Raw genomic sequence first — 27,328 nt, forward strand, 5'->3', positions numbered from 1 at the left:
CTCACGCAATGCACGCTAGCTCTGGCCCCGCCCCCTCCCTCCCCCCCCCCCCGCGCATTCCCCGAACTGACACGGCTGTCACGGAGGTGAGTACTGTACTCCCCCCCCCCCCGCGCATTCCCCGAACTGACACGGCTGTCACGGAGGTGAGTACTGTACTCCCCCCCCCTCCCCCCGGCCCCCGCTCGCAGGGGAGTGGTGTGGATACGTTGGTAACCATGCTCGCATGGTTACAAGCGCATCAAGGTCCTGCTGCGGCGGAAGATCCACACGCACACACATAACAGCACACACACAAACATACACACACATCAGATCACACTCACTCTCACACACACACACCTCACACACACCTCACACACACCTCACATCGCATCCACACACTCACAGCATCCGGCGATATCGCTTGCTTCTCGGCCTCGATACTGTGCTGTTGTGACCTTCCAGGACCTGACGGAGGATCACATGGCCAGAGGCATGTGGTATCTCCGGATGTTGTGAGTATCAGCGCGTATGTGCGATATCGTCAGTGTCTGTGTGTGTGAGTGTATGCGATCGGGTGTGTGTGAGTGGATGCGATCGGGTGTGTGTGAGTGGATGCGATCGGGTGTGTGTGAGTGGATGCGATCGGGTGTGTGTGAGTGGATGCGATCGGGTGTGTGTGAGTGGATGCGATCGGGTGTGTGAGTGTCGGCAGAGGAGCACGGCGTGCTGGAGGAGGCTGGGAGCAGAGAGGCTCATCATGGGGAAGGCTGGGAGGGGGAGGCTGATGCTGGGGGAGACTGGGAGGGGAAGGCTGATGCTGAAGGAGGCTGGGAGGGGGAGGCTGGGAGGAAGGAGGCTGGGAGGAGAGAGGCTGATCCTGGGGAAGGCTGGGAAGGGGAGGCTGATCCTGGGGAAGGCTGGGAAGGGGAGGCTGATGCTGAGGGAGGCTGGAAGGAGAGAGGCTGATGCTGGGGGAGGCTGGAAGGAGAGAGGCTGAGGCTGGGAGGAGAGAGGCTGATGCTGGGGAAGGCTGATGCTGAGGGAGGCTGGGAGGGGAAAGCTGATGCTGGGGAAGGCTGGGAGGACGGAGGCTGGGAGGAGAGAGGCTGATCCTGGGGAAGGCTGGGAGAGGGAGGCTGATGCTGGGGGAGGCTGGAAGGAGAGAGGCTGATGCTGGGGGAGGCTGGAAGAAGAGAGGCTGATGCTGGGGGAGGCTGATGCTGGGGGAGGCTGGGAGGAGAGAGGCTGATGCTGGGGAAGGCTGGGAGGAGAGAGGCTGATGCTGGGGACAGAGAGGAGAGGCTGATGCTGGGAGGAGAGAGGCTGATGCTGGGAGGAGAGAGGCTGATGCTGGGATGAGAGAGGCTGATGCTGGGAGGAGAGAGGCTGATGCTGGGAGGAGAGAGGCTGATGCTGGGGGAGGCTGGGAGGGGGAGGCTGATGCTGGGGGAGGCTGGGACGAGGGAGGCTGATGCTGGTGGAGGCTGATGCTTGGGGAGGCTGATGCTGGGGGAGGCTGGAAGGAGAGAGGCTAATGCTGGTGGAGGCTGATGCTTGGGGAGGCTGATGCTGGGGGAGACTGGGAGGGGAAGGCTGATGCTGAGGGAGGCTGGGAGGAAGGAGGCTGGGAGGAGAGAGGCTGATCCTGGGGAAGGCTGGGAACGGGAGGCTGATGCTGAGGGAGGCTGGAAGGAGAGAGGCTGATGCTGGTGGAGGCTGATGCTTGGGGAGGCTGATGCTGGGGGAGACTGGGAGCGGAAGGCTGATGCTGAGGGAGGCTGGGAGGGGGAGGCTGGGAGGAAGGAGGCTGGGAGGAGAGAGGCTGATCCTGGGGAAGGCTGGGAAGGGGAGGCTGCTGCTGAGGGAGGCTGGAAGGAGAGAGGCTGATGCTGGGGGAGGCTGGAAGGAGAGAGGCTGATGCTGGGGGAGGCTGATGCTGAGGGAGGCTGGGAGGGGAAAGCTGATGCTGGGGAAGGCTGGGAGGACGGAGGCTGGGAGGAGAGAGGCTGATCCTGGGGAAGGCTGGGAGAGGGAGGCTGATGCTGGAGGAGGCTGGAAGGAGAGAAGCTGATGCTGGCGGAGGCTGATGCTGGGGGAGGCTGGAAGGAGAGAGGCTGATGCTGGTGGAGGCTGATGCTTGGGGAGGCTGGGAGAGGGAGGCTGATGCTGAGGGAGGCTGGGAGGAGGGAGGCTGGGAGAGGTAGGCTGAGAGAAGAGAGGCTGATGCACACACACACACACGCGCGCACTGCACAACAGACCACACACACACTGGGAACCACAAACAACTGCCCTACACAGACACCCACACACACAGACAACGCTGCACACACACAACACCCAACACACAAACACCGCGGCACACACAAATATACGCACATACCGCACAACACACACATTGCACAAAACATACCTCCCCCCAAAACACACCACACACACACAAACCGCGCAACTCACACACAACGCTACAGACACACAGCGCTCCACAAACAACGCAACACACGCAACACACATACAACACCGCTCTCACCCCCCGTCACACCCAGACAACACCCAGAACATGTACAGCGCCTACACAAACACTTGGTAAAAACACACAACAACATCTCTATATATATATATATATATATATATATATATATATATATATATATATATATATATATATAACAAAAATCATACATGAACTACACAATACGTAAATTCTAGAATACCCGATGCGTAGAATCGGGCCACCTTCTAGTTTCACTAATAATGACACAGATGACATCCAGCCAGTGGGAAGCACATAAGAAAGTCATCACTGGCACTCTAATCAAATTAGCCTCTAAAAGGAAAAGAGAAAGATCAACCCTGCAAACCAAGTTAGAAGTCCAGCTTTGCAAACTGGAAATAGCAAACCAATTAGCACTCTCTCTATTTCTAACCAAACACATATCGGATGCTAAACTCCAAGTAAATGCCCTCTTATAACAAGATCGGATAAAGCACTCACATGGATGCAAGCAACTTTTTATAAACACGTAAATACATTAGGAAAGCTCCATGCATTTAAATTAAAGCAGAGGGAAATGCTTAACTCCGTTTTCCAAATATAAGATCACACAGGCTAGAGTACGTTGCATCCTAATAGAATTTATAAGGCATTCCATAACTTCTATCAGAAATGATATTCCACCCCCAAACCCCCCCGAACTTAATGTGATACGTTCTTTCCTGTCCAGTAGTCGCATTCCTACACTGACCAATTCCGCGGCCCAACAACTGCAACTTGAAATTACGGAAGAGAAAGTCTCATCAGCTATAACAGGGACTGAAATTAGATAGGGCCCCGGGCCTTGACTGGATCACAGCAACATATTAAAGAAGTTCAAAGATACTGACACTCCATATCAGGTGATACTGTAACCACATATTAGCAGGACACCCGATGCCCCCCGAATTCTTTATTGCACATGTCATGGTTATCCCCAAGTCAAACAAAGACCATACTCTTCCCAAAAATTATAGACCGATATCCGTGCTAAATATTGACCTTAAGTTATGTACAACTAAGATTACACAGTTAATTAATAGCATACTTCCATCCCTAGTACACCCCAATCAGGTAGGTTTTATCCACACTAGACAAGCTGCAGACAACATTAGAAAAAACCTAAACATAATAAAAAAAAAAAAAAAAAGCTAATCAATGCAAGAAACTTACTTTGTTAGCCCTTGACATAGAAAATGCCTTTGACTCCATCACCTGGCCTTATATCTTTCAGACCCTTCACAGATTCAGGTTCCACCACTCCCTAATTTCTGCACTACAATTGCTCTATGACGCCCACACAGCATATCTAAAGTTGCCCACTGAAGAGCCAACTCCAATCCACATGCAAAGAGGAACCAGACAAGGATGCCCCCTATCTCCGGCTTTGTTTGCCTTGGCAATGGAGCCCTTGGTGAATGCCATTAGGAATCACCCGGATAGCAAGGGTTTTGAGACCCCAGCTGAGACATACCAAGCCAGTCGATTCGCAGATGATCTACTGCTCTCTATAACCCAACCAAGAACGTCACTTATAAATTTATTCTCCCTCCTCCAAACATTTGAATCAATCTCAGGACTAAAAGTCAACGTAGACAAATCTGAAGCTTTATTCCTTAATATGACAGCATGAACAATTGCATATCACGGAACAATTCGGCTTTGAAAAAAGAAGGGAATTTTGTTTACTTACCGTAAATTCCTTTTCTTCTAGCTCCTATTGGGAGACCCAGACAATTGGGGTGTATAGCTTCTGCCTCCGGAGGCCACACAAAGCATTACACTTTAAAAGTGTAACCCCTCCCCTCTGCCTATACACCCTCCCGTGCATCACGGGCTCCTCAGTTTTGGTGCAAAAGCAGGAAGGAGGAAAAACTTATAAATTGGTCTAAGGTAAATTCAATCCGAAGGATGTTCGGAGAACTGAAAACCATGAACCAAACGAACAATTCAACATGAACAACATGTGTACACAAAAGAACAACCAGCCCGAAGGGCACAGGGGCGGGTGCTGGGTCTCCCAATAGGAGCTAGAAGAAAATGAATTTACGGTAAGTAAACAAAATTCCCTTCTTCTTTGTCGCTCCATTGGGAGACCCAGACAATTGGGACGTCCAAAAGCAGTCCCTGGGTGGGTAAAAGAATACCTCGATAAAAAGAGCCGAAACGGCCCCCTCTTACAGGTGGGCAACCGCCGCCTGAAGGACTCGCCTACCTAGACTGGCGTCTGCCGAAGCATAGGTATGCACCTGATAGTGTTTCGTGAAAGTGTGCAGACTAGACCAGGTAGCTGCCTGACACACCTGCTGAGCCGTAGCCCGGTGCCGCAATGCCCAGGACGCACCCACGGCTCTGGTAGAATGGGCTTTCAGCCCTGAAGGAAGCGGAAGCCCAGAAGAACGGTAGGCTTCAAGAATCGGTTCCTTGATCCACCGAGCCAAGGTTGACTTGGAAGCCTGCGAACCCTTACGCTGGCCAGTGACAAGGACAAAGAGCGCATCTGAACGGCGCAGGGGCGTCGTGCGAGACACGTAGAACCGGAGTGCCCTCACTAGATCTAATGACTGCAAATCCTTTTCGCATTGGTGAATTGGATTAGGGCAAAATGAAGGTAAGGAGATATCCTGATTGAGATGAAAAGGAGATACCACCTTAGGGAGAAATTCCGGGACAGGACGCAGAACCACCTTATCCTGGTGAAAAACCAGGAAGGGGGCTTTGCATGACAGCGCTGCAAGCTCCGACACTCTTCGGAGTGATGTAACTGCCACTAGAAATGCCACCTTCTGCGAAAGACGTAAAGAGACATCCCGCAGCGGCTCGAAAGGTGGTTTCTGAAGAGCCGTTAGCACCCTGTTAAGGTCCTAGGGTTCCAGCGGACGCTTGTAAGGTGGGACTAAGTGGCAAACTCCCTGCAGGAACATGCGGACCTCCGGAAGCCTGGCCAGGCGCTTTTGAAAAAATACGGAGAGCGCCGATACTTGACCCTTGAGAGAGCCGAGTGACAAACCCTTGTCCATTCCGGATTGAAGGAATGAAAGAAAAGTGGGTAAGGCAAACGGCCAGGAAGTAAAACCATTATCAGAGCACCAGGATAAGAAGATCCGCCAAGATCTGTAATAGATCTTGGCGGACGTTGGCTTTCTGGCCTGTCTTATAGTGGCAATGACATCCTGAGATAATCCTGAAGACGCTAGGAGCCAGGACTCAATGGCCACACAGTCAGGTTGAGGGCCACAGAATTCAGATGGAAAAACGGCCCTTGTGACAGCAAGTCTGGGCGGTCTGGAAGCGCCCACGGTTGACCCACCGTGAGATGCCACAGATCCGGGTACCACGATCGCCTCGGCCAATCTGGAGCGACGAGAATGGCGCGACGACAGTCGGACCTGATCTTGCGTAACACTCTGGGCAGCATCGCCAGAGGAGGAAATACATAAGGCAGTCGAAACTGCGACCAATCCTGAACTAATGCGTCCGCCGCCAGAGCTCTGTGATCTTGGGACCGTGCCATGAATGCCGGGACCTTGTTGTTGTGTCGTGACGCCATGAGATCGACGTCCGGCGTTCCCCAGCGGCGACAGATCTCTCGAAACACGTCTGGGTGAAGAGACCATTCCCCCGCGTCCATGCCCTGACGACTGAGAAAATCTGCTTCCCACTTTTCTACGCCCGGGATGTAAACTGCGGAGATCGTGGAGGCTGTGGCTTCCACCCACTGCAGAATCCGCCTGACTTCCTGGAAGGCCTGACGACTGCGCGTGCCGCCCTGGTGGTTGATGTATGCGACGGCAGTGGCGTTGTCCGACTGTATACAGATCTGTCTGCCCTCCAGCCACCGATGGAAAGCCAATAGGGCTAGATACACTGCCCTTATCTCCAGAACATTGATCTGAAGGGAAGACTCTACCGGAGTTCAGGTTCCCTGAGCCCTGTGGTGGAGGAAAACCGCTCCCCACCCTGACAGGCTCGCGTCCGTGGTGACCACAGCCCAGGTTGGGGGTAGGAAGGATTTTCCTTGCGATAGAGAATTAGGAAGGAGCCACCACTGAAGAGACGTCTTGGTTGCAGGGGACAGAGAGACATTCCTGTCGAAGGAAGTCGACCTCCTGTCCCATTTGCGGAGAATGTCCCATTGGAGCGGCCGCAGACGGAATTGCGCGAACGGCACTGCCTCCATCGCTGCCACCATCTTCCCCAGGAAGTGCATGAGGCGCCTCAAGGGGTGTGACTGACCCCGAAGAAGAGATTGCACCCCTGCCTGCAGAGCAAGCTGTATGTCCGGCGGTAGCTTTACTACCGCTGACTGTGTATGAAACTCCATCCCGAGGTAAGTCAGTGATTGGGTCGGTGTCAACTTGGATTTTGGGAAGTTGATTATCCACCCGAACTGCTGGAGAGTCGACAGAGCGACGGTAAGGCTGTGTTGACACGCCACCCGAGAAGGTGCCCTGACTAGGAGATCGTCTAAGTAGGGAATCACCGAGTGGCCCTGAGAGTGTAAGACTGCCACAACGGATGCCATGACTTTGGTGAACACCCGTGGGGCTGTTGCCAGGCCGAAAGGCAATGCCACGAACTGAAGGTGTTTGTCCCCGATGGCGAAACGCAAGAAGCGTTGATGTTCGGGTGCGATCGGCACATGGAGATAAGCATCTTTGATGTCGATCGATGCTAGGAAGTCTCCTTGTGACATCGAGGCGATGACCGAGTGGAGAGATTCCATCCCCTGCTGAGAAGTCGACTCCTCTACAGGTGGAGGTGGGGGAGACAGATCTAACACCTGGTTGATGGACGAGATAAGATCATTTACTAAGGCGTCCCCTTCAGGTGTATCAAGATTGAGGGCAACGTCAGGCTCAGAGCCCTGAGCTGCGACGTCCGCCTCGTCCTCCAGAGAGTCCTCAAGCTGGGAACCCGAGCAGCGTGAAGAAGTCGGGGAAGATTCCCAGCGAGCCCGCTTAGCCGGTCTGGGACTGTGGTTCGGGCAGGAGTCCTCCGCGTGGGACCTAGGGCCCAACCTGGGAGCGGGCTGCGGCGCGGACCCAGAGGGGCCTGGAGGCGACGATCCAACAGGGGCCGGGGCCTGTGTAAGGACCGGTCTGGACTGCAAAGCTTCTAGCAGCTTGGCAGACCATTTGTCCATAGACTGAGCCATGGATTGTGAAAGTGACTCAGAGAGTTTCTCAGAAAAAGCAGCAAACTCTGTCCCTGCCGCCTGGACAGGGGGAGCCGAGGGGCCCACTAGTGACCGAGGCTCCGGCTGAGCAAGCGAAACAGGGGTCGAGCATTGCTCACAGTGAGGGTAGGTGGAACCCGCAGGTAACATAGCCCCACAAGAGGTACAGGTCACAAAAAAACCCTGTGCCTTAGCACCCTTGCTCCTTGTGGACGACATGCTGTTGTCTCCTAGGAGAGTGATCACTGAGGGTATATGGGAAGGGGTATACAGCCCGACCGAACAGAAATATGTATATAATACGTATCTATTCCGGCACTCTAGGGGGGACCAGGACCGGGTGACCGGTGTGGCTTACCGACCGCTAAAAAGCGGAGTGGGTGTCCTCCAGATTCCCTGCCTTAGGTCTCCCAGAGCTGCAGAGCTCTTTCCTGATAATCCTCCACCGGCAGAATGCCAAAAACATGGCTGCCGGAGCTCTTAGGGGAGGAGTGGAGCCGTGGGCGGTGCTAGAAAAAGTGCGGGAATCTGGGGTCCCCACAGTGATCAGTGAGGGGGGAGGAAACATACAGGATGCTCCGGCCCTCACATCCGACGTCAGGTCGGCAGTCCCGCCCTTACCCCTGACAGGCAGGCCCGGGGGCGGGATTTTTGCTACTAGGCCGCGATGAAGCCGGGGACTAAATTTAAGACCGCGGCCGACAAGCAGGCGTGGTCGGCGCGGAAGTCCGCCGGTCTTCACAAATCAGCAGCTGCTGCAGCGTCCGGGAAGAAGGCGCTCCATGCACAGTCCCCATGGGGACACAGAGTACCTTATAGATGCAGGGCCCGGTCCCTGAGGATGAATAGACTCCTGTCCGGCAGATTCCCACAGGGGCTGCGGAGGGAGCCCGGTCCCAGTGAATGGATGACCGGTCAGGATCCCACTTCTCCCAGAGCCACTAAGGGATGGTGAAGGAAAACGGCATGAGGCTCCGGCCTTTATACCCGCAATGGGTACTTCAACCTTAACAGCACCGCCGACATAGTGGGGTGAGAAGGGAACATGCCGGGGGCCCCGTGGGTGTCCTCTTTTCTTCCAACCGATATAACTAGTTTGAGAATGCATGAGTGGATGTGTGCCTCCTTCCACACAAAGCATAAAACTGAGGAGCCCGTGATGCACGGGAGGGTGTATAGGCAGAGGGGAGGGGTTACACTTTTAAAGTGTAATACTTTGTGTGGCCTCCGGAGGCAGAAGCTATACACCCCAATTGTCTGGGTCTCCCAATGGAGCGACAAAGAAAAGAGAACACTACCTCACCTACTTAGGTATTAACTTAACCCATAACAAAACTACCCTTTATAAATGGAACTACATGACTCTCATGCAGAGATTTGTGAGAGATCTTAACAAATGGGCCCCTACTAACCTATCCTGGGTTGGCAGAATCCACTCTATAAAAATGGTCACACTTCCCAGATTCTTATATCTTTACTCAACTCATCAATATCAGCACTAAAACATTCTCAGAAATTCATAAACTCATCTCAAACTATATTTGGCAGGAACGGAGACCAAGAATAATGCTAAAAAAACATGTTTCTGCATAAGAAACTGGGAGGCTTGTCTCTCCCAAATTTTGCCCTCTACTACAAGGCTGTGTTGTAACCAGCTCAACTGGCAGTAATCTCGGCCCCTTCCAATGGGCCAAGGTGGTCAAACGCAAAAATGCATTTTTAGCCTCTTATTCTTTAGCAGGCCTCCTTTGGATTTCAGATAGTCTCCCACACAATTTGGCGCAGATATCTCCATAAACCTGTCACTCCCTCTGCCTCTGGCGACGGCTCAGACAACCGCAAAAATTACAATCTTGACCCTCTTCCTTAACCTCGCTACTCCACAATCCCATGTTCTCCCCGGACCTTGAGCAACGGGTTTTTACATGGTGGAAACTTAAGAGGATCACTACATTAAAACACATTAGGAATATTAACAACAAAGTAATGTCCAGAACGAAATTTATTCAAAAGTACAACCCCTTAATCTCTGCTGGACTGCATCTTAGTCTACTTGGTCACATGCTATATGAGAGAGCCAGTCACGTTCACTCTCCTCCTATATATGCTAGCTGCACTGTTCATATGGTGACATCTATAGCTTGCCTGTACCTGGCCTGGAGAGGTGGATTTATCCAGGCTTACTGGTGGTTGGGAGATTATTGTAGTTTGTGTTGTTAATCCTTGTTGTCCTTTTATTATTGCATTACTTCTCTTGTTTTTCCCTTTAGTTTCATACTTTTTATTCCTGAGAGTTTGCAGTGAAACTGACTTTCTGTTATCCCTGTCTGTCTCATCTGTGTTTCCATCACACTCCTGTCCCTTGCTTCCCTGGTGGTAAAGGGGGAACAGATTATCTTTACTTAAGAGTATAGTAAGGCTTAGGGGGGCTTTACACGTTGCGACATCGCTACCGATATATCGTTGGGGTCACGTCGTTAGTGACGCACATCCGGCGCCGGTAGCGACATCGCAACATGTGAATCCTAGGTGCGACGATGAACGAGCACAGAAGCGTACAAGATCGCTGATCTGTGTAACGTCGTTCATTTCCATAATGTCGGTTCGACCGCAGGTACGATGTTGGTTGTCGTTCCTGCAGCTCCACACATCGCAGTGTGTAAACCCGCAGGAGCAACAAACATCTCCTTACCTGCGTCCCGACGGCAAAGCGGAAGGGAGAAGGTGGGTGGGATGTTATGTCCCGCTGATTTCCGCTTCTATTGGCCGGCCAATTAGTAACGTCGCTGGCAATGGCGCAGCGTGTAAAGCCCGCCTTAGACGCCGGCGTCGCCAGCATCATGTGTAATCCAGAAGGCAGGGATAGTCTAGTGTCCCCTAGAATGAGGGACAGCATATGAGCCCCCTGTCTCTCGCTACACTACAGTTACATCGTCACATTGCCCCGCGTCTGCAGGAGATGGTAAAGATCAGACTGGCTGCAATGGCATGAGAGCAGAGTGTGTTAACTTCTCCCACACAAAGAACTTTCTGACGCTGGTTTTAGCCAGTTCCGGGTATAATCCTGCACTTGCATGCTCAGGCTTGCAATTTTTAAGAATGAAAGGGCTGGGGGCCACACGAGGGTTTGCCGTTGCTTTGTGGAGAGTGCGCCTTCGACACTATACTGTGAAGTATAGAGAGGAGGCAGCTTTCAAGCAAAGCTGCCCAAAGAGTGGGCATGACACTTCTTTTCGGAAATCCTAAAGCAGTTACAAGAAGTATTTTATTTACATTTTCCTTTTTTTTTTTTTCTTTTCTATTCCCATAGAAATCCTTAAGCTCATTCAGAGACAGCAAATTTATAGCACATTTTGGGGCGAACTCACAACAAACATGCAAATGAGGTTTTCATAATCCCATTTGCGTATATGGGCATTTCTTGCCGGTAAATTAGAAGACATACAGCAGACGTCACCCTTTCCATAAGCTTTGCAATTACATACAAGGTTTTCTTAAAAGCTCCATTCACATATCTAAAGACCGCTTAACTAAACTGAATTAAAACTGTATTTACAACTTGACAACTTACAAGAGAAAAATGAATAAAAACACAGGCATTTATATTAATATTTTACTGTTTTATTCATTTCAACTTTATAAAAGTGGAATTCCCTTTTAACAATTGCTCCTAAAATATTTTCCATATTATTTAATTCCCAACATTGCATAATGTAAAACAAAATAATGTAGGACCAGTGCTTTATTTCAATCGACATGTCACTTTTTTTTTGTAAGGGAATCTGTCAGGAGGTTTTTGCTATTAAATCTGACAGTAGCATAATGGTGAGGGCAGAAAGTCTGATTACAAAGATGTGTCGCTTATTAGGCTGTGTACTGCAGTGCTTTATCAGCAGGAGATTATCACTTCAGGACCACATAATGCAGCCCACACCAGCTAATCTGTGTAACCCCGACTCCACTGATTGGCAGCTTGCTTATAATGCACAATGGTCACAAGAAGCTGCTAGCCAGGGGTGTCGGGGGGTTATATAAAGCTCAGTAATCTTAGCTCTGCTACTTCTACATTAGACAAAAATGGTATTCTTTCAAACCGCACCTCACAGCCCAATAAGTGACATCCCTGGAATCAGGCTCTGTCCCTATATTTTGCTGTCATCAGATTCCATAGCAAAAACCTGCTGACAGATTCCCTTTAACACCTTTCTAAATATACGGCCATTACTACTGGCAAACATGCTATATGGATCAAGAAATGCTGGTAAAGAGGATGATTTCTACTATCTGAGCACAGCAATTCTCTGATCAATGGCATATATACGTAACTAGAATCTAACTATTGTGCACAGAGTAACTGGAAGTGTTTTATTCATGGAGAATTCTCTGCAATGCTTCATATCTGCTTATAACAGCAGAATAGGAAAAGTGTGGGAATGTTTATTCTCTTGTGGTCTCCTGTATCTATCCAAAAAGCCTTCTCCTTAGAGAAGTAGCAGTGCAAGGTTTCTTACAGGACATTTCCTATAAAGTAGAGGAATTCTATTAGTTTACATTTAAGATGCAGATCACACATCTAACAAACTACATGTTCGTTCTGATGTCTACTGGTCTAAATGTGTGGCAGGAGTTTATAAAACATATGAACCCAACAAAATCTGGAATGAAAACCATGAGTGTGGATTATGGAGTGGTCACATGTAAGGTGCCCATCCTAGATACATCTGGCTGAGAAGGTTTTCATCTGTCGCTTCTTGAATCAGATAATGGACATGTCCTTCTATGGACAGAGGAAGGCCTTTCACACGATTCCTTGTTTTAATCACACCCTGAAGACGCTGCTCTATATCAAGCACGTGGGTTTTAGCCTGGGGACCAAGCAAAAAGAGAATTGTATATAAAGAGTACAATATGACAACATGAGAGGAAATCAGCTTAAACTGGTCATAGATGACTGTAAGGGGGCCCTTTGCACACTACGACATTGCAAGCCGATGCTGCGATGCAGAGCGCGATAGTCCCCGCCCCCGTCGCAGCTGCGATATCTTGTGATAGCTGCCGTAGCGAATATTATCGCTATGGCAGCTTCACATGCACTTACCTGCCCTGCGACGCCGCTCTGGCCGGCGACCCGCCTCCTTCCTAAGGGGGCGGGTCGTGTGGCGTCACAGCGACGTCACACGGCAGGCGGCCAATAGAAGCGGAGGGGCGGAGATGAGCGGGACGTAAACATCCCGCCCACCTCTTTCCTTCCGCATTGCAGACGGGACGCAGGTAGGAGATGTTCCTCACTCCTGCGACTTCATACACAGCGATGTGTGCTGCCACAGGAACGAGAAACAACATCGTACCGTCGCTGCAGCCAAATTAATGAAAATGACCGACACTACACCTATCATACGATACCGACGCTTTTGCGCTCGGTAATCGTAGTCAAATCGATTTACACACTACGATGTCGAGAGCGACGCTGGAAGTGCATCACTTTCGATTTGACCCCACCGACATCGCACCTGCGATGTCGTAGTGTGCAAAGGGCCCCTAACACAAACCCTCTGATTTCGGAAGAACCCACCAAACATCCAATGTGTATGGTGGTGACCTGACTCTTGTCGCATAGCTGATATTAGGGAAAACATGGATTGGGCATTTTTAATTTCAAAAATACCCAATTGGTTTCAAGGGAAACACAAAAGTGTTTGGCATACCCTTCCTCTCGAGAATGTGTCTTCTAGGTTAGCTCATGTTTGGGCACCTCCTCACTACAACAATGCCAAATATGTGGATGCTAAATCTGGTTTAGGCACATTGGTTGGCTCAGAAGGGAAGGGGGCATTTGTATTTGGAAGTGCAGATCTTGCTGGATTTCTTTTTTGAGGGGGAAACCATAGCGCTTTTCCTGATGCTTTCTGCTACCAGTAATGTGGAAGACCCTATTATTTCCATTATCATATGATGGACATGAGTGGGGACTTGTTTTTTTGTGGATTGCTTGGATGTGATTTGGTGGAAATTTGGGGTACTAAACATTTTTGATAAGTTCACATTTATCCTGTGACTCTATGCAGAGGACTTACATTAGGTGTTCAATCTATATCTCCAAAATACGTGATTAAGGTGAAACCCCTGATGGATCCATTCTATTTGGCTTCTGTTCAGCTGTGTCTTTCTTTTCAAAGGTGCACAAAACTATAGTTGACCGCACTTTTGTGCAGACCTAAAAAGACACTTAAAAAGATGGATACCACTAGACCACAAATCAGACGAGCGTTGAGAGTGACTCCCTCTGCCTCATAGTGAAGCTTCTGTTGAGAATTTTGTCTAAATCATGTTTTTCAGAGATTTACATGTAATCCCAGATGTAAGCGCTTAGCTTAGAGTGCAGGATAAATGTGAGCCGAGTCTTACTGCGATCTTTGGGAGGCAGAACGAACAAATCAACAGCAGTTGAAGAATTGGCTTTATTTCTTTTTTATGCCATACATTGGCACACTACAAAAAAAAAATGTAAAAAGAAAGCTTTTTTGCAAAATTTGAAGGCTCTAATGGCAGAGTCACATGACCATATTAAAAATGGTCAATTTCATCCAGAAAACTTGGATGATTTTTTTTTCTCACTTGTCATCCGTAAACAGTTTGTTTTTTTTTATACAGCATCAGCTATTAATAATTTACAAGACCAATTACAGTTTCCCACATTAAAAGAATTGCACTGTAAAAAAACCTCCCCAAAAAAACGTGCATTCAAAACTCAAGAGTGTAATCTGGATAATCTGGATATGTTGGGAAGAGGTTAAACTTCTTAATGAGGAAAAAACACAGAGCTGTTACCCATCTGACATGTGCTATTGGTTTCTTCATCTTATTTCATATGCACCATGTAACAGCGCTATAAAAGCACCCACCTTCTCATTGACAACCTCGCCCGTCTCATTGGCTTGAACTTTACTGCCACCACGAACCGGTTTACTCCATTCCACTAGAGGATCATGCAGGAATGGCTTCAGTACACTAAATACAAGAGCAAAATCAATATGTGGAAAACCAAATACGTTTATTCTTCAAACTGCAATGTTTTGGCCACAGCAGACATTTAGCACTGCATAAGGCTTCATAGATGCCTTGTGTAAACAAGAGGTGCCATGGACTCTCCTCTTTCTTTCCGATGGGTACCGGAAAGACCTGAGACAAATAGAATATCCTGTGATAATGAGAATAGGGTGGTTCCCTCTGAACTGTGACTACCTTTCAGATATTTGTAGACCGCTATTAAGTCTCCTCTCAGTCTTCTTTTTTGAAAACTAAACATTCCTAGTTCTTTTAGCCAGTCTTCACAGGACATGGTTTGCAGACCTTCTACTATCTTGGTTGCTCTTCTCTGGACTTGCTCCAATATATTGATGTCTTTCTTGAAGTGGGGCGTGAACTGTACACAGTATTCCAGGTGGGATCTGACCAGGGTAGAATATAGGGGAATAATTACCTCTCCTCATTTAGATTCAATGCTTGTCTTGATACATCCCAAAATTTTGTTGGCCTTTTTACCTGCAGCACCGCACTGACTCTTTAGGTCGAAACGAGTACACAGATACCAAACATGTATCTTTGTATTTTTCTAAAGCATAACAGTTGTTTTAATTTTTATTTCATAAATCAATAGTACACATTAAAATGAGTAACTTTGTAATATATCTGATCAGACAAATCTGCTTCTTTCTCTGCCAGAATTGATCAGTCATTCTCAAAAATCTCAATTCTGAGGATAAATCTGTGATCAGTGAAGACTTTCCCATTAAGGAGATAGAATATGAGCAGTAACAACTGCCATCTCCTATGTAAATAAAAAAGGGAGGAGCTAGAAGAGAGGTGAGGAGCTAAATGCAGAGCTCCGCCCCCTACTCCCTCTTCTATCTACATAGACTCTCGTCAGTAATAACTACCATCTCCTATCTCAGTAATGGGAAAGTCTTCACTAAATAGAGATTTTATGTCACACTGAGATTTTTACAAACTTTGCCAACAGTAATGGTAGAGGCGGGATGTGTCCAAATTACAGATTCTGACACTCCGCCTGACACCTTCTCTGGTGTCTGTGATCAACGAAGACAGATTCAGGTGAAGACCTGCAGAGTGGTAGTTCATAGGCAGGCTAGCAAGAGTTAATTTCTGCTAGTCTGCTTGTTAGTCTCCCTTGATAACATGTTGTGGGGAGCCAATTACATCTGCTTTCCTCCTATATATGCTGGGTAGATCCTTCTATGCCAGCTATAGTTTATCTTAGCTGGTCTGGTGAGGTTAAGGTATCGTGACCCAGACTATCTGGTCATTGTATAACTTGCCGCCAAGTGTGGGTGTGGAGTTGACCTTTGTTGCTACCTTCCTAAATAAAAATAAAATAAATCTTTTATTTTTTTATATAGCGCTAACATATTCCGCAGCGCTTTACATACATCAGGAACACTGTCCTCATTGGGGCTCACAATCTAAATTCCCTATCTGTATATCTTCCTGCTATTGTTTTCTCCTGAGTCCCTGATTGTCTAATCCTGTGTGTGTGCTGTGTGTCAGAGCTTTGGTTTTCCCTTGTCTGGCTTTATCTATGTTTCCATCTCACTCCTGCCCCTTCCTACCACTGCGTGAAGGGGTAATTAGATTAGTTTTGGTAAGAAGTAGAGATGAATGAACCCATGAAAGTTCAGTCACTAAATGGGCAGTTCAGGTCTCCGCCCACACGCAGACAGCCATAAACCGATCACTTCCGCGAGCGGGTGAGCAGGGTTATTCCATTTTTTTTTTTGCATGCACACTACATCCGGTTATGCTATAATTACCCCCAGTGTGAGACGTTCAAAACACTGTAGCTCCCACTGGGCGGAGGACCGAGCGTACCCGAGCACAGCGATGCTCGCGCAAGTGGTCGGCATACGTAAAGCATCCGAACTCTGTTTTTTATGTAAAGTCTGTGTTTTGTATGAACATCGAACCTCGGGTTCGCTCATCTCTAGTCAGGCGCACAGCCAGGCACGGGACTGAGGCTGAGGAGGACGTAATGAAGAGGACTGAGGAGCAACCCTGATGTTTTGGATAGCCTAGAGTCCCCTAGCGTGAGGGACACTGTAGGAGCCCATTTCCCTCCCTTTCCTACAGTCACAAAGTGACATTTTACCACAGAAGAGAGAATTTTCATAATGACTGATCAGTTCTGGCAGAAAAAGAAGCCCATTTCATAAGATATATTACAAAGTTGATTATTTTCATGTGTTCTATTGATTTATGAAAAAAATGTAAAACGATTGTTATACTTCTAAAATAAATCACAAATTTGTAAGAATTTTTTGCGTGTCACCATTTTCAGAGACTCGTAATGTTTTCACTTTTTGGGACCTGCTGCTGAGTGAGGGCTTGTTTTTTGCCCCTGGAGCTGGCGTTTTTACAGATACCATTTTGGGATTAATATGATGTTTTGATGACCTCTTATTGTAATATTGCAGCAGCCAAAAAAAGAGAATTTTGTTACTTACCGTAAATTCTTTTTCTTATAGTTCCGTATTGGGAGACCCATACCATGGGTGTTTAGCTTCTGCCTCCGGAGGACAAACAAAGTACTACACTTAAAAGTGTAGCTCCTCCCTCTGAGCTTATACACCCCCTGGTAGCCAGTCCTAGCCAGTTTAGTGCAAAAGCTGAAGGAGAATAGCCACCCACAAGTAGAACCGAGTAAGAACCGGAACAACCGGAGACTCTGTCCACGACAACAGCCGGTGATAACACACGGAACAAGAAAATTGCCAACAGGCAACAGGGAGGGAGCTGGGTCTCCCAATACGGACCTATAAGAAAAAGAATTTACGGTAAGTAACAAAATTCTCTTTTTCTTTATCGTTCCTTTGGGAGACCCATACCATGGGACGTTCCAAAGCTGTCCCTGGGTGGGAATAAACAGAAAAACTAAGAAGTAGGCGGAGCCTAACTTCACAAGTGGGCGACAGCCGCCTGAAGGATGCGTCTGCCCAAGCTCGCATCTGCCGAAGCATGAGCATGCACTTGGTAGTGCTCCGAAAAGGTATGCAGGCTAGTCCAAGTGGCAGCCTGACAGACTTGTTGAGCCTTAGCCTGGTGCCTAAAAGCCCAAAAGGCACCGACAGCTCTGGTCGAGTGTGCTTTGATCCCCGGCGGGGGAGGCACCTGAGTACTCTGGTAGGCGTCCGAAATGGTCGCTCTAATCCAACGGGCCAAGGTCGGCTTAGAAGCAGAGAAACACTTGCGCCGCCCTGTGGTTCGCACAAAAAGAGAGGTGCACCGCCTAAGCGAAGCGGTGCGAGACACATAAATCCGGAGAGCACGCACCAGATCTAGAGTATGCAGCGCTTTCTCAAAGCGATGAACAGGGGCCGGACAGAAGGAAGGCAAGGAAATATCCTGGTTAAGGTGGAAGGGAGAGACCACCTTAGGAAGAAAGTCCGGGGTCGGACGGAGAACTACCTTGTCTTGGTGAAAAAACAAAAAAGGTGACTCCGAGGAGAGCGCAGCCAAATCAGAGACTCTCCTGAGAGAAGTTATGGCAACTAGAAAGGCCACCTTTTGAGAAAGACGATACAAAGAAACCTCCCTAAGGGGCTCGAAAGGGGGTTTCTGCAATACCGTGAGGACCAAGTTAAGGTCCCAGGGATCCAAGGGCCGCCGATAAGGCGGAATGATGTGAGACGCACCTTGCATGATGGTGCGGACCTGAGCCAGCCGGGCGAGACGCCGCTGGAACAGCACTGATAGAGCTGAGACTTGTCCCTTGAGAGAGTTGAGGGACAGTCCTAGCTGCAGACCGGACTGTAAAAAAGACAGAAGGGTCGGCAACAAGAATGGCCAAGGAGAATGGCCGGAAGAGCGACACCAGGACAGGAAAATTTTCCAAGTCCTGTGATATATCTTGACGGAGGAAGACTTACGGGCCCGAGTCATAGTGGAGATGACTTCAGGAGGAATACCAGAAGCCGTTAAAATCCAGGACTCAAGAGCCACGCCGTCAATTTGAGTGCCACAGAATTCAGGCGGAAAAACGGACCTTGCGAGAGCAGGTCTGGATGGTCCGGAAGATGGCGGCATCTCCACGGACAGTTGGAGCAGGTCCGGATACCAAGCTCGCCTGGGCCAGTCCGGTGCAATGAGGATGACTGGACGGCCCTCCATTCTGATCTTGCGCAGGACTCTGGGCAAGAGAGCTAGAGGGGGAAACACGTAGGACAGACGAAACTGGGACCAGTCTTGAACCAGAGCGTCCACGGCGAAGGCCTGAGGATCGTGGGAGCGAGCCACGTAAACCGGAACCTTGTTGTTGTGACGGGATGCCATTAGGTCCACGTCCGGAGTGCCCCACTTGAGGCAGATTGACTGAAACACTGCCGGGTGCAGGGACCACTCGCCACCGTCCACGGATTGACGGCTGAGATAATCTGCCTCCCAGTTTTCTACGCCAGAGATGTGGACTGCGGATATGGTGGACTTTGAGTCCTCCGCCAATTGAAGAATGCGTTGGACCTCCAACATTGCCAGGCGGCTGCGTGTCCCACCTTGGTGATTGATGTAGGCAACCGCTGTCGCGTTGTCTGACTGTACTCGAATGTGCCTGCCCACCAACAGGTGGTGAAAGGCTAGGAGAGCTAGAAGCACAGCTTTGGTTTCCAGCACATTGATTGAAAGGGCTGACTCGGACGGAGTCCAAGTGCCCTGTGCTCTGTGGTGGAGATGTACCGCTCCCCAGCCAGAAAGGCTGGCATCCGTGGTGAGAATCACCCAGGACGGAGTCAGGAAGGAGCGCCCTTGGGACAGGGAGAGGGGTCGAAGCCACCACTGAAGAGAGCTCCTGGTCCGTGGCGACAGAGCCACTAACCTCTGTAAGGAGGAAGGCCGCTTGTCCCAACAGCGGAGAATGTCCAGCTGCAGAGGACGCAGATGGAACTGGGCAAAGGGAACCGCCTCCATGGAGGCCACCATTTGACCCAGCACCTGCATCAGGCGCCTGAGGGAATAACGGCGGGGCCTCAGGAGAGAGCGCACCGCTAGCCGGAGAGACTGCTGTTTGATTAAGGGCAACTTCACAAGTCCTGGCAAAGTCTCGAACTGCATCCCTAGGTACGTGAGACTCTGGGTCGGAGTCAGAGTGGATTTGGGAAGATTGACAATCCACCCGAATTGGGCTAGGGTGGCGAGAGTGAGCGAAACACTCTGCTGACAGTCTGCGCTGGATGTACCCTTGACCAGAAGGTCGTCCAGATAAGGAAGCACTGCTAACCCCTGGAGGTGCAGGACTGCAATCACTGCCGCCATGACCTTGGTGAATACCCGAGGGGCCGTGGCTAACCCGAAGGGGAGAGCCACGAATTGGAAATGATCCTCTCCTATCGCAAAACGTAACCAACGCTGATGTGACACTGCGATTGGCACATGTAGATAGGCATCTGTGATGTCGATGGACGCCAGGAACTCCCCTTGGGTCATAGAGGCAATGACTGATCGCAGAGACTCCATGCGAAAAATGCCGCACCCGGACATGCTTGTTGAGAAGCTTGAGATCCAGGATGGGCCGGAAGGTACCGTCCTTTTTTGGAACTAGGAAGAGATTTGAGTAAAAACCTCTGAACCGTTCCTGAGCGGGAACTGGGACAATCACTCAGTTTGCCTGCAAGGACGCCACGGCCTGCGAGAAGGCGGTGGCCTTGGAGCAGGGGGGAGTTGAGAGAAAAAAATCTGTTTGGAGGGCTGGAAGAGAATTCTATCCTGTAGCCGTGAGATATGATGTCTCTCACCCACTGATCGGAGACTTGCTTTAACCAAGCGTCGCCAAAGTGGGAGAGCCTGCCACCGACTAAGGACGTGGCTGGAGCGGGCAGAGAGTCATGAGCAAGCTGCCTTAGTTGCAGAACCTCCTGCGGTCTTCTGCGGACGCGCTTTTGGGCGCCAGTTGGATTTCTGATCCTTGGCTGAGTTAGCGGACGAGGCGGAAGGCTTAGAGGATGACCAGTTGGAGGAACGAAAGGAACGAAACCTCGATTGATTCCTACCCTGGGCGGGTTTCCTGGTCTTGGTTTGTGGCATGGAAGTACTCTTCCCGCCAGTAGCTTCTTTAATGATATTCATCAAACAGCCGTGAACCAGCAAAAGGGAGCCCAGCAAGAAACTTCTTGGAAGAAGCATCTGCCTTCCACTCTCGAAGCCACAAAATCCTGTGGATAACAAGAGAATTAGCTGAAGCCACCGCAGTGCGGTGAGCAGCCTCTAGCATGGCAGACATGGCATATGATGAAAAAGCTGAAGCCTGAGCAGTTAAGGTAACCATCTCAGGCATAGATTCCTTGGTGAGGGAATGCATCTCCTCTAGAGAAGCAGAGATGGCTTTGAGAGCCCACACTGCTGCAAAAGACGGGGAAAACGCGGCCCCCGCAGCTTCATACACAGATTTGGCCAGAAGGTCAATCTGACGGTCAGTGGAATCCTTAAGTGAGGTGCCGTCAGCCACCGACACAACGGTCCGGGCTGAAAGCCTAGACACCGGAGGGTCTACCTTTGGGGAGTGAGACCACTCCTTGACCACCTCAGGTGGAAATGGAAACCGGTCATCAGAACCACGCTTTGGAAAGTGTTTGTCAGGGCAGGCCCTGGGTTTGGTCACAGCGGTCTGAAAACTGGAGTGGTTAAAGAACACACTCTTCACTCTCTTAGGCGAGGTAAACTGATGTTTTTCTGCCAAAGAGAGTTGCTCCTCTGACACTGGCGGATTGAGATCCAGCACAGAATTAATAGAAGCAATCAAATCACTAAGATCTGAGTCACCCTCAGAGAAATCGATGGGATACATAGCCTCTGAGCCCCCAGTGAGGGCATCCTCCTCATCTTGAGAGTCAGCTCTTGAGACAGAGCCGTGGGATGGGGAGGGGGAGGAAACCCTGCGCCTTCTCTCAGAAGGACGGGGTCTGGGATCAGATGATGAATCCTCCGTGAGCTCTGATGGGCGGAGGTCAGAGGATAGGAGTCCTCTGTCAAGAGTATTAGAGGCACCCTGTGAGGGGGGCTGATGTATATTCATCAAAGTCCTGGACAAAAGTCCCATGGACTCAGCAAATGACTGGGATATGGACCTAGAAAAGGACTCTACCCAGGCCGGGGGTTCAATCACAGGTGCAGCAGCAGCCTGAGAGACCACTGGGCCTTGCTCCTTGTGTGAGACATGCTGCTGGTATACAGAGGTCCACAACCGGAGACCGGCTGTGGCTTACCAGACCGCTGAGCGCGGTGAGAGCCCACACTGCTGTGTTGTGTGCCCTCCAGATCCCGAAGCCCGGTCCCCCAGTCGCAGCACCTCAGCAGAGATGCAGAATGCAGGATGTCCCAGAGCAGAGTGAACTCTGCTTGAGAAATGACTAGGGGGCGTTCCTATAAAAGAGCGGGAACTGGAGGGCTATAGAGACCTGCAGGGAAGGAGGGACGCCCCAGCAGTGGGGAGTGTCCCTCCCCTGTGTAGAACGGCCGCCGGGAGGAGCCGAACCTGTCCCTCTGCATGAGTGACATGCGAGGGCAGGAAAATGAAACTAGGCCTCCGGCGAAGCCGGGGCCTAAATTTAAGCGGCGAGGCCGACAAGCAGGCACCATCGCCGCGGTTCTCAGGCAAAAGCTAGAGAACCCGCCGGAAAAGTTAAAACAATCACATACAGCATACTCTCCCCTTACAATAAAGAACCGGGACCCCCAACATAAACGTCTCAGGTACTTAGCTGCTGAGACGCAGGGCCATGTCCCTGGGGATGAGTGCTCCGGTCCAACAGAATCCTCAAGGGGCTGTGGATGGAGACCGGACTCCTGCCAGGCATGGAGACCGTGCTGGCTCCCACTTCAAGCCAGAGCCCAGAAGGGATGGTGAAGGAGCACGGCATGTAAGGCTGCACCCTTGTAAATCAACCTTAACAACACCGCCGACACAGTGGGGTGAGAAGGGACATGCCGGGAGTCCAGACATGGACCCGCTTTTCTTTAAACTCTTTCCAAAAGTCAAACAAATCAGATGAGAATGCATGTGTGGATGTATGCCTCCTGACACAAAGCAATAAACTGGCTAGGACTGGCTACCAGGGGGTGTATAAGCTCAGAGGGAGGAGCTACACTTTTAAGTGTAGTACTTTGTGTGTCCTCCGGAGGCAGAAGCTAAACACCCATGGTATGGGTCTCCCAAAGGAACGATAAAGAAAAAAAAAGTAGCAGTAATTCTGGAGTTTTGATCATATGACAGCTTCTGGGCTGAGGAGGAAATAATAAAGTATACAGACATTATAGCACGGGATTGCAATTTATTCTATGAGGTAAAATATTTTTAAAAAACAGGCAGGGAAATGCTATACCTCAAAAAAAAAAAAAAAAATCAGATAAGATCCTATAATGTAATGTCTGTACTCTCTCTTTTGCTTCCTTCCCTTGCCCAGTAGATGTGGTATGATCAGACCAGGTCCCTGTACGGTCAGACACAGCCATTACACAGTACAAAGCAGGGACACATATATAATCTCTCAGCGCAGGGACATTTTGTTTTTTTAAACACATCCAATTATAGAAACAATTCTTATTTTAAGATATATTTATTAAAATCAACTTCTTTATGGGAAACCCCCTTTAAGATCACAATCTCCTATGAACGCCAGCTCCGGGCTGACTTTCACAGATGGATCGTAATAATGATAGGCAAGGAGGTACATGATGGCTGATTAAATCAACCGTAAAGGGCAGGGAAAGATGCGGGTTTGACGTGTGAGCAGGGCAGGGACACTACGTTTCACGTACATAAACATTAAAGTTAGTTCTTTGGGGCTCACACCGCTGAGGCCACTGATTACACACAAATTAACCTGGTAAGATTATAATTTCTCTTTTCAATGAAACAAAACGAGTTATACTCTGATGCTCATTATTTACCTCATTAATGATTCTCTTTGGTCTCTCATTAACCTCATAGTGACCTCACATGCATGTCGGAAAAGGCCTTCTGTCCCCATTGGTCCCATTCCATTAACCATATTGTGTGTCAGGCGGAAAGGGACAATTTCTGGAACGTCAAATGTTTCGCCCTACACAAAGTCATTAACATAGCTATAAATGTACCCTTATATTTGCAAAAACAACAGAAAATGCACCTTTCAAATCCAGAGCAGTGTGAACAAAGCTGAAGCCATAATACTGATGGGAAAAAAGCATCACATCTACACCTATATCGCTGCAGATCATTCACAGGCAGAGATAAAGTAACATGTTTAACCCCTTAACGACCGCGGGCAGTAAAATTATGTCCTAGCAGTCACAGTGTTAATCCCCGCTGGCTGCCGCAGGCCAGGGGGATCCGCTGATTTGTACAGCTGACATATGTGCCTCTCAGGCGCGAGTGGAATCGCATTCCACCCATACCTGTTAACCACTTTAAATGGCGCTGTCAAAATGTGACAGTGCCATTTTAATGGCGATCGCGGTAAATCTGTACTCACCGGCCGCCATCGGAAGGCACGTAACGTGATCACATGGAGCCGATGGGTGCCATGGTAGCCAGGGCTGTGGAGTCGGAGTCGGAGTCGTGGAGTCGGAGTCGGAGTCGGAGCTCATTTTGGTGGAGTCGGAGTCGGAGTCGGAGTCGGTATAAAATGCACCGACTCCGACTCCTAAAATATATAATAAATTGGGGACAGGAGTGCAATGCAGAATGTGCTGAATATTTTACTAAATAACAACATTTAGTATAATGCTTATATTTAAGTGAAAAATTTATTGTAGTACAATGTGAACATCAGACATTTAATTGTTTTTATGATACAATAATCAAGATATTTGGATAGAACATAAAATATTTATTGGAATACAACTTTAGAACACAAAAAAACTAATAAATTGTAAATATGTAATATATATAATATATATATATATATATACAGTGTATATACACACACAAGATATATATGTAATCTACTGTATATTACATAGTGTATTACATATTTACAATTTATTACAGTTTTTTGTGTTCTAAAGTTGTATTCCAATAAATATATTTTATGTTCTATCCAAATATCTTGATTATTGTATCATAAAAATTATTAAATGTCTGATGTTCACATTGTACTACAATAAATTTTTCACCTAACTATAAGCAATATATGTAGGAGTCGGAGTCGGAGCCGGAGTCGGAGTCGGAGCCGGAGTCGGAGTCGGTGGAAGAGAATTTGAGGAGTCGGAGTCGGAGTCGGAGTCGAAGGTTTGGCTTACCGACTCCACAGCCCTGATGGTAGCACAGGATCATATGATGACTCATGTAGCCATCATGGCTCACTTCGTGTTTCACACATCCGAGTGCTGAGTGAGACCGGAGATGATCATTTCTGGTGTTCACAGCTGTGTACCTCTGATCAACAGAAAAGAATGAGCGATCAGACTGCTGATCCTTATAGTCCCCTAAGGGGACTAGTAAATTAAAACCTTTATTTTTAATTTATTTATAAAACTTTTTTCAACTTTTTTTTATTTTTACTAGGTCTCCTAGGGGACTATAACGATCAGCAGTCTAATCTCTCTTACATTTTTCCAGATCACAGGTACACAGCTGAGATCTGGAGAAAAGCTGCTTTTCTCTCACACACTGCCCTCCACCGACAGTGAGAGAAAGTGACTCATGATATCTACAGGAGTCATCACATGACCCTGTGCTACCATGGCAACCATAGCAAGTCACGCGATCACATCACGTGACTTCTGATGTGGGTGGGTAAGTTATCCTTATGGCTGCATGCTGATACATCTTGCTGTTAAAATTTAGAAGCGAGATGTAAAAGGTTAATAGGTGCGGGTGGGACGCGATTCCACTCGCGCCTGGCAGGCACTCGTCAGCTGCTGAAATCAGCTCATATTGGCGCGGATCACAGCAGACTGCCCATAGCAGCCTGCGAGGATTACAGTGACACGATCCATGACGTACCCAGTACATTATGCGTCGTGAAGAGGTTAATATATATTTTAATAGTCAGACTTTCTACAAAGCTTTACTCTACACACACTGGTCACAAATACTGGAATATATATAAGATTTTGGGCGCAATAGTATATTCTATTTATAGTTTCATACCTTGTTGAAAAGACAGTTGAAATCCACATGGACGCACTCGCCTGTCAGAGAATCGAATAGAATATTCTCACCGTGACGGTCTCCGAGCCCTAGGATGTAGCCAACCATGGACATCACAGCTGTAGAGCGGCAATATGCTGACCTGCTGTTGTACCTGAAGATAATGGCACATTTTTATTAGAACTAAACTGACATCCACTTTAGAGGACCATTCACAAATACAGTGATGAAACAATGTCGAGCAGCATTTACATTAATACAAAGTACAGATCTTTTCACACATAACACTAACATACCATAATATAGATGTAGCAGTATCCATAGCCTTTAAAGGAAAGTGGCCACATGACTGATGGTATAGAACCACAGGCTGCATAAATCAGAGACCATCTCCTGTATTATAAATATGTTTGTTTCACAGAAAAAAAAATCGTTGAAAGCATGGTCGTGGGTGAAGTCATAAGTCGCAGGTATGTTTCTGCCACCTACTCCTCATCTGCTCAGCTGGACTGACCGATATACACACACATTGTGAGGGATCTTTAAGTCTACCTAAGCAGGTGAAGAGAAGCGGGCTAGAAGAAGCCTCTGTGACTTCTCACTTTGTCCCTGGCCATGCTTAAAACTGGGATTTTCTCTGAAAAACTGCAGCATTTGAGAGCAGAACACATATGCAGGTAATATAGAAGCTGGCTTCTGATTAACACTGCCCGTGCTTCAGGTAACATCAATAACGTGACAAGTTCTCATCACGTACAGAAATCCTTTTTGTCCTTTATCAACACTTTAATCTTTACCAATTTACACCTACTTACCAAGATGTAGGATCTGGAAATGTCCGTAAAAACCATTCATGGAAAACCGGTGGGTGACGTAGCAGGAGAGTCTCTTTGAATATCTTCAGCTTTTCCTGGGGAGGAGTAGTCTTCGGTAGCATGCACTGACGTAGTTCCTTCCCTCCCATGTAAACTCCTAAAGACAAACCAAACAAAAAGAAACATGGCTCGGCTAGTAGCATAAAAATATATACAACGAGGTTCGGCAGATACGATGTCTCAAAACGAAGGGAATTTTGTTTACTTACCGTAAATTCCTTTTCTTCTAGCTCCAATTGGGAGACCCAGACAATTGGGTGTATAGACTATGCCTCCGGAGGCCGCACAAAGTATTACACTTAAAAGTGTTAAGCCCCTCCCCTTCTGCCTATACACCCCCCGTGCTCCCACGGGCTCCTCAGTTTTGGTGCAAAAGCAAGAAGGAGGAAAAAGAATTATAAACTGGTTTAAAGTAACTTCAATCCGAAGGAATATCGGAGAACTGAAACCATTCAACATGAACAACATGTGTACACAAAAAAACAGGGGCGGGCGCTGGGTCTCCCAATTGGAGCTAGAAGAAAAGGAATTTACGGTAAGTAAACAAAATTCCCTTCTTCTTTGTCGCTCCATTGGGAGACCCAGACAATTGGGACGTCCAAAAGCAGTCCCTGGGTGGGTAA

At 48.5% G+C, this 27,328-nt stretch overlaps 1 protein-coding gene and 1 long non-coding RNA gene across 2 annotated transcripts in view; one reads left to right on the top strand and one right to left on the bottom strand.

Annotated features, from left to right (window-relative positions):
• LOC142296782 (uncharacterized) overlaps positions 1-27,328 on the top strand; it is a 108,290-nt gene that overhangs the window by 33,127 nt on the left and 47,835 nt on the right. The window lies entirely within an intron of this gene.
• Positions 11,319-27,328, bottom strand: part of ATR (ATR checkpoint kinase) — a 264,456-nt gene continuing 248,446 nt past the window's right edge. Inside the window, exons 43-47 of the mRNA XM_075340780.1 lie at positions 26,646-26,802; positions 25,831-25,984; positions 23,646-23,797; positions 14,600-14,705; positions 11,319-12,562 (exon numbers count right to left, since the gene is read on the bottom strand). Of these exons, the coding sequence (XP_075196895.1) occupies positions 12,389-12,562; positions 14,600-14,705; positions 23,646-23,797; positions 25,831-25,984; positions 26,646-26,802 (743 nt within the window). The 3' untranslated portion in view covers positions 11,319-12,388. The remainder of the gene's footprint in view (positions 12,563-14,599; positions 14,706-23,645; positions 23,798-25,830; positions 25,985-26,645; positions 26,803-27,328) is intronic.

This window comes from Anomaloglossus baeobatrachus, chromosome 3, assembly GCF_048569485.1.
Source record: "Anomaloglossus baeobatrachus isolate aAnoBae1 chromosome 3, aAnoBae1.hap1, whole genome shotgun sequence".
NCBI lineage: Eukaryota > Metazoa > Chordata > Amphibia > Anura > Aromobatidae > Anomaloglossus > Anomaloglossus baeobatrachus.